Below are 13,060 nucleotides of genomic sequence, written 5' to 3'. Positions count from 1 at the left end.
GGAACTAACTTCTGAACCCAATGTTTTTAGGTTACCTACCCGTGTCTTTACAGGTACCACTTGTTGGAACTATTTAGGCTGTTGCGAAACTACAAAAAAAAAAAACTACTGTTGTGGTTTTGCAACAGCTGGAGGCACCCTAGTTGGGAAACACAAATCTATGGCTATAGTATGTGTCTCTCTTTTGGTAACTGCCTATGTTACATGTGTGTTTTTAGCGTGCCAACAGCCGGGATATCTTTCACTATCAATACTTGAGCTGGCCGGACCATGGTGTGCCCTCTGACCCCGGAGGTGTCCTGAGCTTCCTGGGAGAGGTGAACCGCATCCAAGAGAGCATTCCTAGAGCCGGACCCATCATTGTACATTGCAGGTAACGTCACAACCGACACGTTTCTTGTACCAACGCTCCACTCACATCCGGATGACACCCTCAGGCCACGACTGGACTCATCCTCCTGTACAGACCTTGCTGTTAGGGCAGTGTCTCCAGCTGTTGGAAAAACTAAAACTCCCAGCAGGCCTGGACAGCCAAAGGCTGATCTAGGCAGTGGTAAGGGCATGCTGGGAGTTGTTGTTTCACTGATCACAACTGCATGAGACATAATATATGGGAGACATGAGACACAATATATGGGAGGGGACAGAGTATATGGGAGGCATTGAGGACAATACATGCAAGGCATTAGGCACAATGCTGGGAGTTGTAGTTTTGCAACAGCTGGAGACACACTGTTTGGGAAAACAGTGTATTAGGGGAATATGACATATTCCTGCAGCAGGAGGAAGAGTTCTTAAAGGGGTACTCCACTGGAAAACATTATTTTTTTCAATCAACTGGTGCCAGAAAGTTAAATTTGTAAATTACTTCTATTATAAAATCTTAATCCTTTCAGTACTTATCAGCTGCTGTATGCTACAGAGAAAGTTATTTTCTTTTTGAATTTCCTTTCTGCCTGATCACAGTGCTCTTTGCTGACACCGCTGTCCATTTTAGGAACTGTCCAGAGAAGGAGCACATCCCCATAGCAAACCTCGCCTGCTCTGGACAGTTCCTGACATGGACAGAGGTGTCAGCAGAGAGCACTGTGGTCAGACAGAAAAGAAATTCAAAAAGAAAACCACTTCTTCTGTAGTATACAGCAGCTGATAAGTACTGGAAGGATTAAGATTTTTTTAATAGAAGTAATTTACAAATCTGTATAACATTCCGGCACCAGTTGATTCAAAAGAGAAATGTTTTCCAGGGGAGTACCTCTTTAATGCAGCTCTGGAGGAGGCTGGAGCATTAAAGGGGTACTCCAGTGAGAAACTATTTTTCTTTTTCTTTTTTTTTTTAAATCAACTGGTGCCAGAACAGTAATCAGATTTGTAAATTACTTATATTTAAAAATCTTAATCCTTTCAGTACTTATAAGCTGCTGTATGCTCTACAGGAAGCTCTTTTCATTTTTGAATTTCCTTTCTGTCTGACCACAAGTGCTCTCTGCTGACACCTCTGTCCATGTCAGGAACTGTGCAGAGCAGGAGAGGTTTGCTATGGAGATTTGCTCCTACTCTGGACAGTTCCTAACATGGACAGAGGTGTCAGCCATGAGCACTGTGGTCAGACAGAAAATAAATTCAAAAAGAAAAGAACTTCCTCTGTAGTATACAGCAGCTGATAAGTACTGGAAGGGTTAAGATTTTTAAATAGAAGTAATTTACAAATCTGTTTAACTTTCTGGCACCAGTTCATTTAAATAATAATAATAATAATAATAATAATAATAATATTTCACCAGAGTACCCCTTTAAACATGATGTAATGCAATATCAGTATAGGTTAAAGCAGGTAACTACAATAGATGTAAAAAGAAATTCCAAGTGGAGGTAAGTGAAGTCCATCCCCGACTCATGGTGCCTCTTCTGCTCTGTTCACAGCGCCGGGATTGGCCGTACCGGGACCATTATTGCCATAGATATGTTGGTTGACACAATCCAAATGAAAGGTAAGTAGGATAATAACAAGTTAAAACCACATACACCATTCATGCCCTTATACACTTTTTATATATACATGAGTTCAACGAGGATCCCCATCACACAGCAATATTTGGCCACATGACCCGTGTCATGGCTAAAGTCCCAATCTAGCCTCTATCCCACTGTTTCCCAACCAGGGTGCCCCCAGCTGTTGCAAAACTACAACTCCCAGCATGCCCGGACAGCCTTTGGCTGTCCTGGCATGCTGGGAGTTGTAGTTTTGCAACAGCTGGAGGCACCCTGGTTGGCAAACACTGCTCTGTCCTTATGCCAAGCAGAGCTGCAGTATAAAGCATAAGGGAGAAACAGAACCAACCTGAACCTGTGATGAAACAGGAAGTGGATTCCAGACAATGTTAAAGGGGTACTCCAGCGGAAAACTATTTTTTTTTTTGGTTTTTTTTTATTAACTGGTGCCAGAAAGTTTAAAAGATTTGTAAATTACATCTATTAAAATTTTTAATCCTTCCAATACTTATCAGCTGCCGTATGCTCCAGAGGAAGTTGTATGGTTATTTTCTGTTTGACCACAATGCTCTCTGCTGACACCTCTGTCCATATCAGGAACTGTCCAGAGCAGGAGAAAATCCCCATAGCAAACCTCTCCTGCTCTGGACAGTTCTTGACATGGACAGAGGTGTCAACAGAGAGCACTGTGGTCAGACAGAAAAGAAATTCAAAAAGAAAAAAACTTCCTCTGTAGTATACAGCAGCTGATAAGTACTGGAAGGATTAAGATTTTTAAATAAAAGTAATTTACGAATCTGTTTAACTTTCGGACACCAGTTGATTTAAAAATAAAAAAATAAAATAAAAAATGTTTTCCAGTGGTGTACTCTTTTAATAGGCTGGAGAAAAAAAAAGAAATTCTGGCATTGTGTTTTTCATATATGGAGGATAAGCATTTAACAAACACACTGGCGCTGCTTATCCCAAGATTAATATAATAATATCTCTCCCATGATGTCTCATGTGTCTCCTACAGGTGTGGACTGTGACATAGACATACAGAAAACCATCCAGATGGTGAGGTCCCAGCGCTCCGGGATGGTGCAGACGGAGGCGCAGTACAGGTTCATTTACGCCGCCGTCGCCCAATATATCGACTACATCAAACATAAAATGCAAGCTCTAGAGGTACAGGACGTGTGGTTGAATGATGGACTTGATGTCATGAATTCCTTCAAAGCGTTACTGTCATTATTAAGAAAATTTAAAAAAAGGCTTAAATCAGTGTAGTAATGTGCCCTAAGACCTGTATGCATATTAATATGCATGTGTTCATATGTAAAATACCTTTTGATCTATGTTTTCCTGTGCTCAGTCTTTTGCATTTCTCTCAGTCTGGAGGTGTTTTCCCTGGAGTATTATGAGCTCCTTTCCTCCCCGCTCCCTCTCCATTGTCATGAGTTCTGCACAAACATTTTTACATTTGCAAAACATACTGTCTAAATGCATGCTCTATATAACTGTAATGCAGCCATGCATGCTCAAATAACTGGAATGTAGCCATGTGAAACAATATGGTACAAGGACAGAAGAGAAAACCTGCTTTTTTCCTAAAAATAAGATTTTTACTGCTTTGTAAGCAAAGTGCATGCTTTTTATAACCCTAAAGCAGCTATGTGAACCTACATGGTGCAAATACACAACAAATAAGTTCATAAAATGACCAAAGAGAAACCATTTTGCATATATATAATAGTTTAGCACCTTGTATTGCTTATAACTGTGCATGAGGACTCTTCTGGATCTTGTCTGTGCTCTGAGGCAGAGAATGGAGATAACCACACCTCCCCCCCTCCCCTCACATATTTTGGTCCTTCTTTATTTTTTGTTAAAGGACCAAAAAGGCTAAATTTTCTGGGTTCGTTTGCAAAATTAAAAAGACAGAAACCTCTAGTGGCCATTTTTAAAACCCTTTTTTCACATCTTTAGCAATCAAATATAAGAAAAATGCTTAGTTTTTAAGGGAGTATTAAATGGGAAAAAGTTGTTTCTAACCACAGTAACACTTAAATGTGGGATCTGATAATCGGGCACAGTACTGTATATAATGTGGGATCTGATAATCGGGCACAGTACTGTATGTAATGTGGGATCTGATAATCGGGCACAGTACTGTATATAATGTGGGATCTGATAATCGGGCACAGTACTGTATATAATGTGGGATCTGATAATCGGGCACAGTACTGTATATAATGTGGGATCTGATAATCGGGCACAGTACTGTATATAATGTGGGATCTGATAATCGGACACAGTACTGTATATAATGTGGGATCTGATAATCGGGCACAGTACTGTATATAATGTGGGATCTGATAATCGGGCACAGTACTGTATATAATGTGGGATCTGATAATCGGGCACAGTACTGTATATAATGTGGGATCTGATAATCGGGCACAGCACTGTATATAATGTGGGATCTGATAATCGGGCACAGCACTGTATATAATGTGGGATCTGATAATCGGGCACAGTACTGTATATAATGTGGGATCTGATAATCGGGCACAGTACTGTATATGATGTGGGATCTGATAATCGGGCACAGTACTGTATATAATGTGGGATCTGATAATCGGGCACAGTACTGTATATAATGTGGGATCTGATAATCGGGCACAGTACTGTATATAATGTGGGATCTGATAATCGGGCACAGTACTGTATATAATGTGGGATCTGATAATCGGGCACAGTACTGTATATAATGTGGGATCTGATAATCGGGCACAGCACTGTATATAATGTGGGATCTGATAATCGGGCACAGCACTGTATATAATGTGGGATCTGATAATCGGGCACAGTACTGTATATAATGTGGGATCTGATAATCGGGCACAGTACTGTATATGATGTGGGATCTGATAATCGGGCACAGTACTGTATATAATGTGGGATCTGATAATCGGGCACAGTACTGTATATAATGTGGGATCTGATAATCGGGCACAGTACTGTATATAATGTGGGATCTGATAATCGGGCACAGTACTGTATATAATGTGGGATCTGATAATCGGGCACAGTACTGTATATAATGTGGTATCTGATAATCGGGCACAGTACTGTATATAATGTGGGATCTGATAATCGGGCACAGTACTGTATATAATGTGGGATCTGATAATCGGGCACAGTACTGTATATAATGTGGGATCTGATAATCGGGCACAGTACTGTATATAATGTGGGATCTGATAATCGGGCACAGTACTGTATATAATGTGGGATCTGATAATCGGGCACAGTACTGTATATAATGTGGGATCTGATAATCGGGCACAGTACTGTATATAATGTGGGATCTGATAATCGGGCACAGTACTGTATATAATGTGGGATCTGATAATCGGGCACAGTACTGTATATAATGTGGGATCTGATAATCGGGCACAGTACTGTATATAATGTGGGATCTGATAATCGGACACAGTACTGTATATAATGTGGGATCTGATAATCGGGCACAGTACTGTATATAATGTGGGATCTGATAATCGGGCACAGTACTGTATATAATGTGGGATCTGATAATCGGGCACAGTACTGTATATAATGTGGGATCTGATAATCGGGCACAGTACTGTATATAATGTGGGATCTGATAATCGGGCACAGTACTGTATATAATGTGGGATCTGATAATCGGGCACAGTACTGTATATAATGTGGGATCTGATAATCGGACACAGTACTGTATATAATGTGGGATCTGATAATCGGGCACAGTACTGTATATAATGTGGGATCTGATAATCGGGCACAGTACTGTATATAATGTGGGATCTGATAATCGGGCACAGTACTGTATATAATGTGGGATCTGATAATCGGGCACAGTACTGTATATAATGTGGGATCTGATAATCGGGCACAGTACTGTATATAATGTGGGATCTGATAATCGGGCACAGTACTGTATATAATGTGGGATCTGATAATGGGGCACAGTACTGTATATAATGTGGGATCTGATAATGGGGCACAGTACTGTATATAACGTGGGATCTGATAATGGGGCACAGTACTGTATATAACGTGGGATCTGATAATCGGGCACAGTACTGTAGATAACGTGGGATCTGATAATCGGGCACAGTACTGTATATAATGTGGGATCTGATAATCGGGCACAGTACTGTATATAATGTGGTATCTGATAATCGGGCACAGTACTGTATATAATGTGGGATCTGATAATCGGGCACAGTACTGTATATAATGTGGGATCTGATAATGGGGCACAGTACTGTATATAACGTGGGATCTGATAATCTGACACAGTACTGTAGATAACGTGGGATCTGATAATCGGGCACAGTACTGTATATAATGTGGGATCTGATAATCGGGCACAGTACTGTATATAATGTGGGATCTGATAATCGGGCACAGTACTGTATATAATGTGGTATCTGATAATCGGGCACAGTACTGTATATAATGTGGGATCTGATAATCGGGCACAGTACTGTATATAATGTGGTATCTGATAATCGGGCACAGTACTGTATATAATGTGGTATCTGATAATCGGGCACAGTACTGTATATAATGTGGGATCTGATAATCGGGCACAGTACTGTATATAATGTGGGATCTGATAATCGGGCACAGCACTGTATATAATGTGGGATCTGATAATCGGGCACAGCACTGTATATAATGTGGGATCTGATAATCGGGCACAGCACTGTATATAATGTGGGATCTGATAATCGGGCACAGCACTGTATATAATGTGGGATCTGATAATCGGGCACAGTACTGTATATAATGTGGGATCTGATAATCGGGCACAGTACTGTATATAATGTGGGATCTGATAATCGGGCACAGTACTGTATATAATGTGGGATCTGATAATCGGGCACAGTACTGTATATAATGTGGGATCTGATAATCGGGCACAGTACTGTATATAATGTGGGATCTGATAATCGGGCACAGTACTGTATATAATGTGGGATCTGATAATCGGGCACAGTACTGTATATAATGTGGGATCTGATAATCGGGCACAGTACTGTATATAATGTGGGATCTGATAATCGGGCACAGTACTGTATATAATGTGGGATCTGATAATCGGGCACAGTACTGTATATAATGTGGGATCTGATAATCGGGCACAGTACTGTATATAATGTGGGATCTGATAATCGGGCACAGTACTGTATATAATGTGGGATCTGATAATCGGGCACAGTACTGTATATAATGTGGGATCTGATAATCGGGCACAGTACTGTATATAATGTGGGATCTGATAATCGGGCACAGTACTGTATATAATGTGGTATCTGATAATCGGGCACAGTACTGTATATAATGTGGGATCTGATAATCGGGCACAGTACTGTATATAATGTGGGATCTGATAATCGGGCACAGTACTGTATATAATGTGGGATCTGATAATCGGGCACAGTACTGTATATAATGTGGGATCTGATAATCGGGCACAGTACTGTATATAATGTGGGATCTGATAATCGGGCACAGTACTGTATGTAATGTGGGATCTGATAATCGGGCACAGTACTGTATATAATGTGGGATCTGATAATCGGGCACAGTACTGTATATAATGTGGGATCTGATAATCGGGCACAGTACTGTATGTAATGTGGGATCTGATAATCGGGCACAGTACTGTATATAATGTGGGATCTGATAATCGGGCACAGTACTGTATATAATGTGGGATCTGATAATCGGGCACAGTACTGTATATAATGTGGGATCTGATAATCGGGCACAGTACTGTATGTAATGTGGGATCTGATAATCGGGCACAGTACTGTATGTAATGTGGGATCTGATAATCGGGCACAGTACTGTATGTAATGTGGGATCTGATAATCGGGCACAGTACTGTATATAATGTGGGATCTGATAATCGGGCACAGTACTGTATATAATGTGGGATCTGATAATCGGGCACAGTTCTGTATATAATGTGGGATCTGATAATCGGGCACAGTACTGTATATAATGTGGTATCTGATAATCGGGCACAGTACTGTATATAATGTGGGATCTGATAATCGGGCACAGTACTGTATATAATGTGGGATCTGATAATCGGGCACAGTACTGTATGTAATGTGGGATCTGATAATCGGGCACAGTACTGTATATAATGTGGGATCTGATAATCGGGCACAGTACTGTATATAATGTGGGATCTGATAATCGGGCACAGTACTGTATGTAATGTGGGATCTGATAATCGGGCACAGTACTGTATATAATGTGGGATCTGATAATCGGGCACAGTACTGTATATAATGTGGGATCTGATAATCGGGCACAGTACTGTATATAATGTGGGATCTGATAATCGGGCACAGTACTGTATATAATGTGGTATCTGATAATCGGGCACAGTACTGTATATAATGTGGGATCTGATAATCGGGCACAGTACTGTATATAATGTGGGATCTGATAATCGGGCACAGTACTGTATGTAATGTGGGATCTGATAATCGGGCACAGTACTGTATATAATGTGGGATCTGATAATCGGGCACAGTACTGTATATAATGTGGGATCTGATAATCGGGCACAGTACTGTATATAATGTGGGATCTGATAATCGGGCACAGTACTGTATATAATGTGGGATCTGATAATCGGGCACAGTACTGTATGTAATGTGGGATCTGATAATCGGGCACAGTACTGTATATAATGTGGGATCTGATAATCGGGCACAGTACTGTATATAATGTGGGATCTGATAATCGGGCACAGTACTGTATATAATGTGGGATCTGATAATCGGGCACAGTACTGTATATAATGTGGGATCTGATAATCGGGCACAGTACTGTATATAATGTGGGATCTGATAATCGGGCACAGTACTGTATATAATGTGGGATCTGATAATCGGGCACAGTACTGTATATAATGTGGGATCTGATAATCGGGCACAGCACTGTATATAATGTGGGATCTGATAATCGGGCACAGTACTGTATATAATGTGGGATCTGATAATCGGGCACAGTACTGTATATAATGTGGATTGTTGGAACAGAAAAAGTCTAGAAAATGTACTGAAAAGTCTTTGCTTAGATTCCGGATTAATGGAACGTTACTGTATACAGTGATAATAAATTCTAAGGAAGTTTCTCCCCAATTTCCAACAGAGAACAAAGGCCGCAGAATCTGAATATGGAAACCTGGATCTGTCTATGTCCAAGATGAAGGTTACACGGAGCTCCTCTAAGTAAGACGTCCGTGTCCTCCGTGTCCTGCTTAACCCCCTCCTCACCGGTTCACACATTCTCACACCCGTCTCGGCTCTGCTATGTTTCAGGCCTAAAACGGAAGGAACGGTTTATGAAAATCTGAACGCCAAGAAAGATAAAAAAGAAAAAGTTAACAAAAAAGTCTCATCAGAACGAGAAAAACCTCGGACCTCTATAAAGAAGAAGTGACAGGGGTGAGTAGGAGAGAATGCTGAGAGTTGTAGTTCTACACATGAGACACTGCTGCGTAATCTAAAGAGGAGCGCCACCCTGAGGTAGAATATGGTATCACGCATTATTTGAATGGATATGGTAGCCCAGCAGAGAGTATCACAGGTCAAAAGCCTTAGATACAGCAGCTTAGTAGACAGTATTACATAAGATAAGGCTTATAGAAAATAGACGATAAGGGCTCAATAGACAGTATCACACAACAAACTTGGATACATGGCCTCAGCTAACAGTATCCCACTCAATAAAAAAATATTAACAGTATCTTAGCTAATTGCATCATACTGTACATGAAAATCTTAGAAAAGAAGTTGTATATAGATACAGATAGAGCTGGAGGGGAGGTGTATAACTACTATATATCCTGATCCCATAGAGATAGCAGCAGTATACAGATAGAGCTGGAGGGGAGGTGTATAACTACTATATATCCTGATCCCATACAGATAGCAGCAGTATACAGATAAAGCTGGGAGGGGAGGTGTAGAACGAATATATATCCTGATTCCAGAGATATCAGCAGCAGTATACAGATAGATCTGGGAGGGGAGGTGTATAACTACTATATATCCTGATCCCATACAGATATCAGCAGTATACAGATAGAGCTGGAGGGGAGGTGTATAACTACTGTATATCCTGATCTCATAGAGATATCAGCAATGGCAGTCCGGGCATGCTGGAAGTTATAGTTTTGCAACGGCAGAGTTTCCAACATGAAATATAGTTGTCCAGATTCCTTTATCAGCCTGAGGACGTTGGCTGTCCGAGCATACTGGGAGTAGTAGTTTTGCAACATCTGGAGGTCCACATACTGGGGGACATTTATCAAAATCTGTGAAGAGGAAGTGGTGCAGTTGCCCATAACAACCAATCAGATGGCTTCTTTCATTTTTAACTGGTTGCCGTCTAAGGAGGAGCCGGGTCGTCCTACAACGGCAAGCGGTCTATGGTGCGGGCTCCTGATTCGAGCCCGCGCCATACTGGCAGGCCCCCAGCTGATTTCTGTAGCTGAGGGCCGCCATTAATAGCCGACATGCAGCAATCGCCGCGGGCGGCTATTAGCCCTTTAGATCGCCGCTGTCAAAGTTGACAGCAGCGTCTAAAGGGACCATTAACCAGTCCCTGGTGGTCCAGTGGGGTGGATGGGGGGTTTAGGGGGATCCACTGTGTGCTGGTCCCGGCTCTGTGACCAGGCTTTATCAATCAAGCATAGAGCACACAGATCAATGTGGTTCTATGGAAGTAAAAAAAACACCCATTAACCCCTTCCATATTAAAAGTTTGAATCACCCCCCTTTTCCCAAATTCCATATAAAAAATATGTAAACATAATAAAAATTAACATATGTGGTATCACCACGTGCGCAAATGTCCAAACTTTAAAAATGTAACATTAATTAAACCTCATGGTCAATGGTGTTTATGTAAAAAAATACCAAAGTCCAAAATTGCATATTTTTGGTCATTTTGTATACCCTAAAAAACGTATAAAAAGCAATTAAAAAGTCCCATCAAAACATAAATGGTACCTAGAAAAACTTCAGATCACGGCACAATAAATGAGCCCCCACAAATCCCTGTATATGGAAAAATAAAAACGTTATAGGGGGTCAGAAGATGACAATTTTCAACATACTAATTTTGGTGCATGTAGTTATAATTTTTTTTTAAGTAATAAAACAAAAAATAAAACCTACATAAATTACGTATCCTTGTGACCGTATGGACCTACAGAATAAAGATAAGTTGTCATTTTTACAGAAAAATTTACTGTGTAGAGTCGGAAGCCCCCAAAAATTACAAAATTGGCATTATTATTTTTTTTTCAATTTTGCCCCACAAATATTTTTTGTTTGTTTTTACCTTAGATTTTGTAGTGAAATGATTGATGTCATCCCAAAGTGATATTGGTGGCACAAAAAAAAAAAAAAAAAAGCCCTCATATGGGTCTATAGGTGCAAAATTGAAAGCGTTATGATTTTTAGAACGTGAAGAGGAAATAACGAAAGTGCAAAAATGCAAAATGGCCCGGTCCTTAAGGGGTTAAAGAGACCTGTGAAAAACGAAAGAAGCGACCTGATTGGTTGCCATGGACAACTGCACCTCTCTTCCTCTACACGGGTTTTGATAAATCACCATGGGGGAGATTTATCAAAACCTGTGCAGAGGAAGAGTGGTGCAGTCGCCCATAGCAACCAATCAGATTGCTTCTTTCATTTTCCACAGGCCTCTAAAGAGGCCTGTGGAAAATGAAAGAAGCAATCTGATTGGTTGCTATGGGCGACTGCACCACTCTTCCTCTGCACAGGTTTTGATAAATCTCCCCCTATGTGAACAGAGCCTCACATCACAGACCCCACTCTTCATCTGGTTTTCTTCTTTTTTCTCTCCTGACAGGTCGGACCTCCTCAGTATTTCTCCAGCATCCGAACCCATTGTCGCCCGATCCAGGATTGTTCTGCCAACTCGGCTTTTTTTTATTTTTTTTTTTGCTAGAAAATAAATGTAAAGTTTCTGATAATTTAATAAAGTGTTACGCAAAGCTGTGAATTATATATTAATCAGATGTATGAGGGAGACCGGCAAGGCACCTGCGCCTATGACATGGTATGGCGCCCCCCTAGGTTTAAAGGAGAACTGTAGTGCAATACAACTTTGTATAGGGGTTAAGTTATAGATCCCATAGAGATACATGGAGGGGGGTGTGTCAGCTGTGGACAAAACGGCGCTTCATGCACAGACTGTTGCAGCCCCGTACAGGAGATCGCGGGGGTCCCAGCGGATGGACCCGCCCCCCGCGATCTCCTGTACTGGGCTGCAACAGTCTGTGCATGAAGCGCCGTTTTGTCCACAGCTGACACACCCCCCTCCATGTATCTCTATGGGATACATGGAGGGGGCTGGTCTGCCACCACGTCATGTTGAGATGGAACGCCCCCTTCCAGCATACAGGAGATCGCAGGGGCCGCCAAAAAATGTTGGATTTAGTGATTTTTATTTATTTTTTCTCCACTTTGAAAATAAACCAATATAGGAAGTAGAAACATTTATCAAACTGACTATAGCAGCCTGTGCGGAGAGACGATGACTAACTCACAGTGGTTGTACCCCATTACGGATTGCCAAAAATTCTGTTGTACATGTTCTACAACCCCAGTGTCCTAGGGAAGTGCGTGCACACTGGGAGTCATTTTGGTGCAACTAACATCACATTAAATGGGCACGGTCTGCAATAGAGATGAGCGAACTTACAGTAAATTCGATTCGTCACGAACTTCTCGGCTCGGCAGTTGATGACTTTTCCTGCATAAATTAGTTCAGCTTTCAGGTGCTCCGGTAGGCTGGAAAAGGTGGATACAGTCCTAGGAAAGAGTCTCCTAGGACTGTATCCACCTTTTCCAGCCCACGGGAGCACCTGAAAGCTGAACTAATTTATGCAGGAAAAGTCATCAACTGCCAAGCCGAGAAGTTCGTGACGAATCGAATTTACTGTAAGTTCGCTCATCTCTAGTCTGCA

At 41.2% G+C, this 13,060-nt stretch overlaps 1 protein-coding gene across 9 annotated transcripts in view; it reads left to right on the top strand.

Moving 5' to 3' along the window:
• PTPN6 (protein tyrosine phosphatase non-receptor type 6) overlaps positions 1-12,080 on the top strand; it is a 102,528-nt gene extending 90,448 nt beyond the window's left edge. For all 9 annotated transcript variants that reach the window (XM_056528994.1, XM_056529002.1, XM_056529003.1 and 6 more), the window contains 6 exons: positions 219-373; positions 1,924-1,991; positions 3,011-3,162; positions 9,208-9,287; positions 9,378-9,503; positions 11,941-12,080. In XM_056528994.1, coding sequence (XP_056384969.1) covers positions 219-373; positions 1,924-1,991; positions 3,011-3,162; positions 9,208-9,287; positions 9,378-9,498 — 576 coding nt within the window. In that variant the 3' untranslated portion in view covers positions 9,499-9,503; positions 11,941-12,080. The remainder of the gene's footprint in view (positions 1-218; positions 374-1,923; positions 1,992-3,010; positions 3,163-9,207; positions 9,288-9,377; positions 9,504-11,940) is intronic.
• The last annotated feature ends 980 nt before the right edge of the window (positions 12,081-13,060 follow it).

This window comes from Hyla sarda, chromosome 7 (genome assembly GCF_029499605.1).
Source record: "Hyla sarda isolate aHylSar1 chromosome 7, aHylSar1.hap1, whole genome shotgun sequence".
Taxonomy (NCBI): Eukaryota; Metazoa; Chordata; class Amphibia; order Anura; family Hylidae; genus Hyla; species Hyla sarda.
The sequence above is the reverse complement of the archived record's forward strand: the minus strand, read 5'-3'. Positions and strand labels throughout refer to the sequence as shown.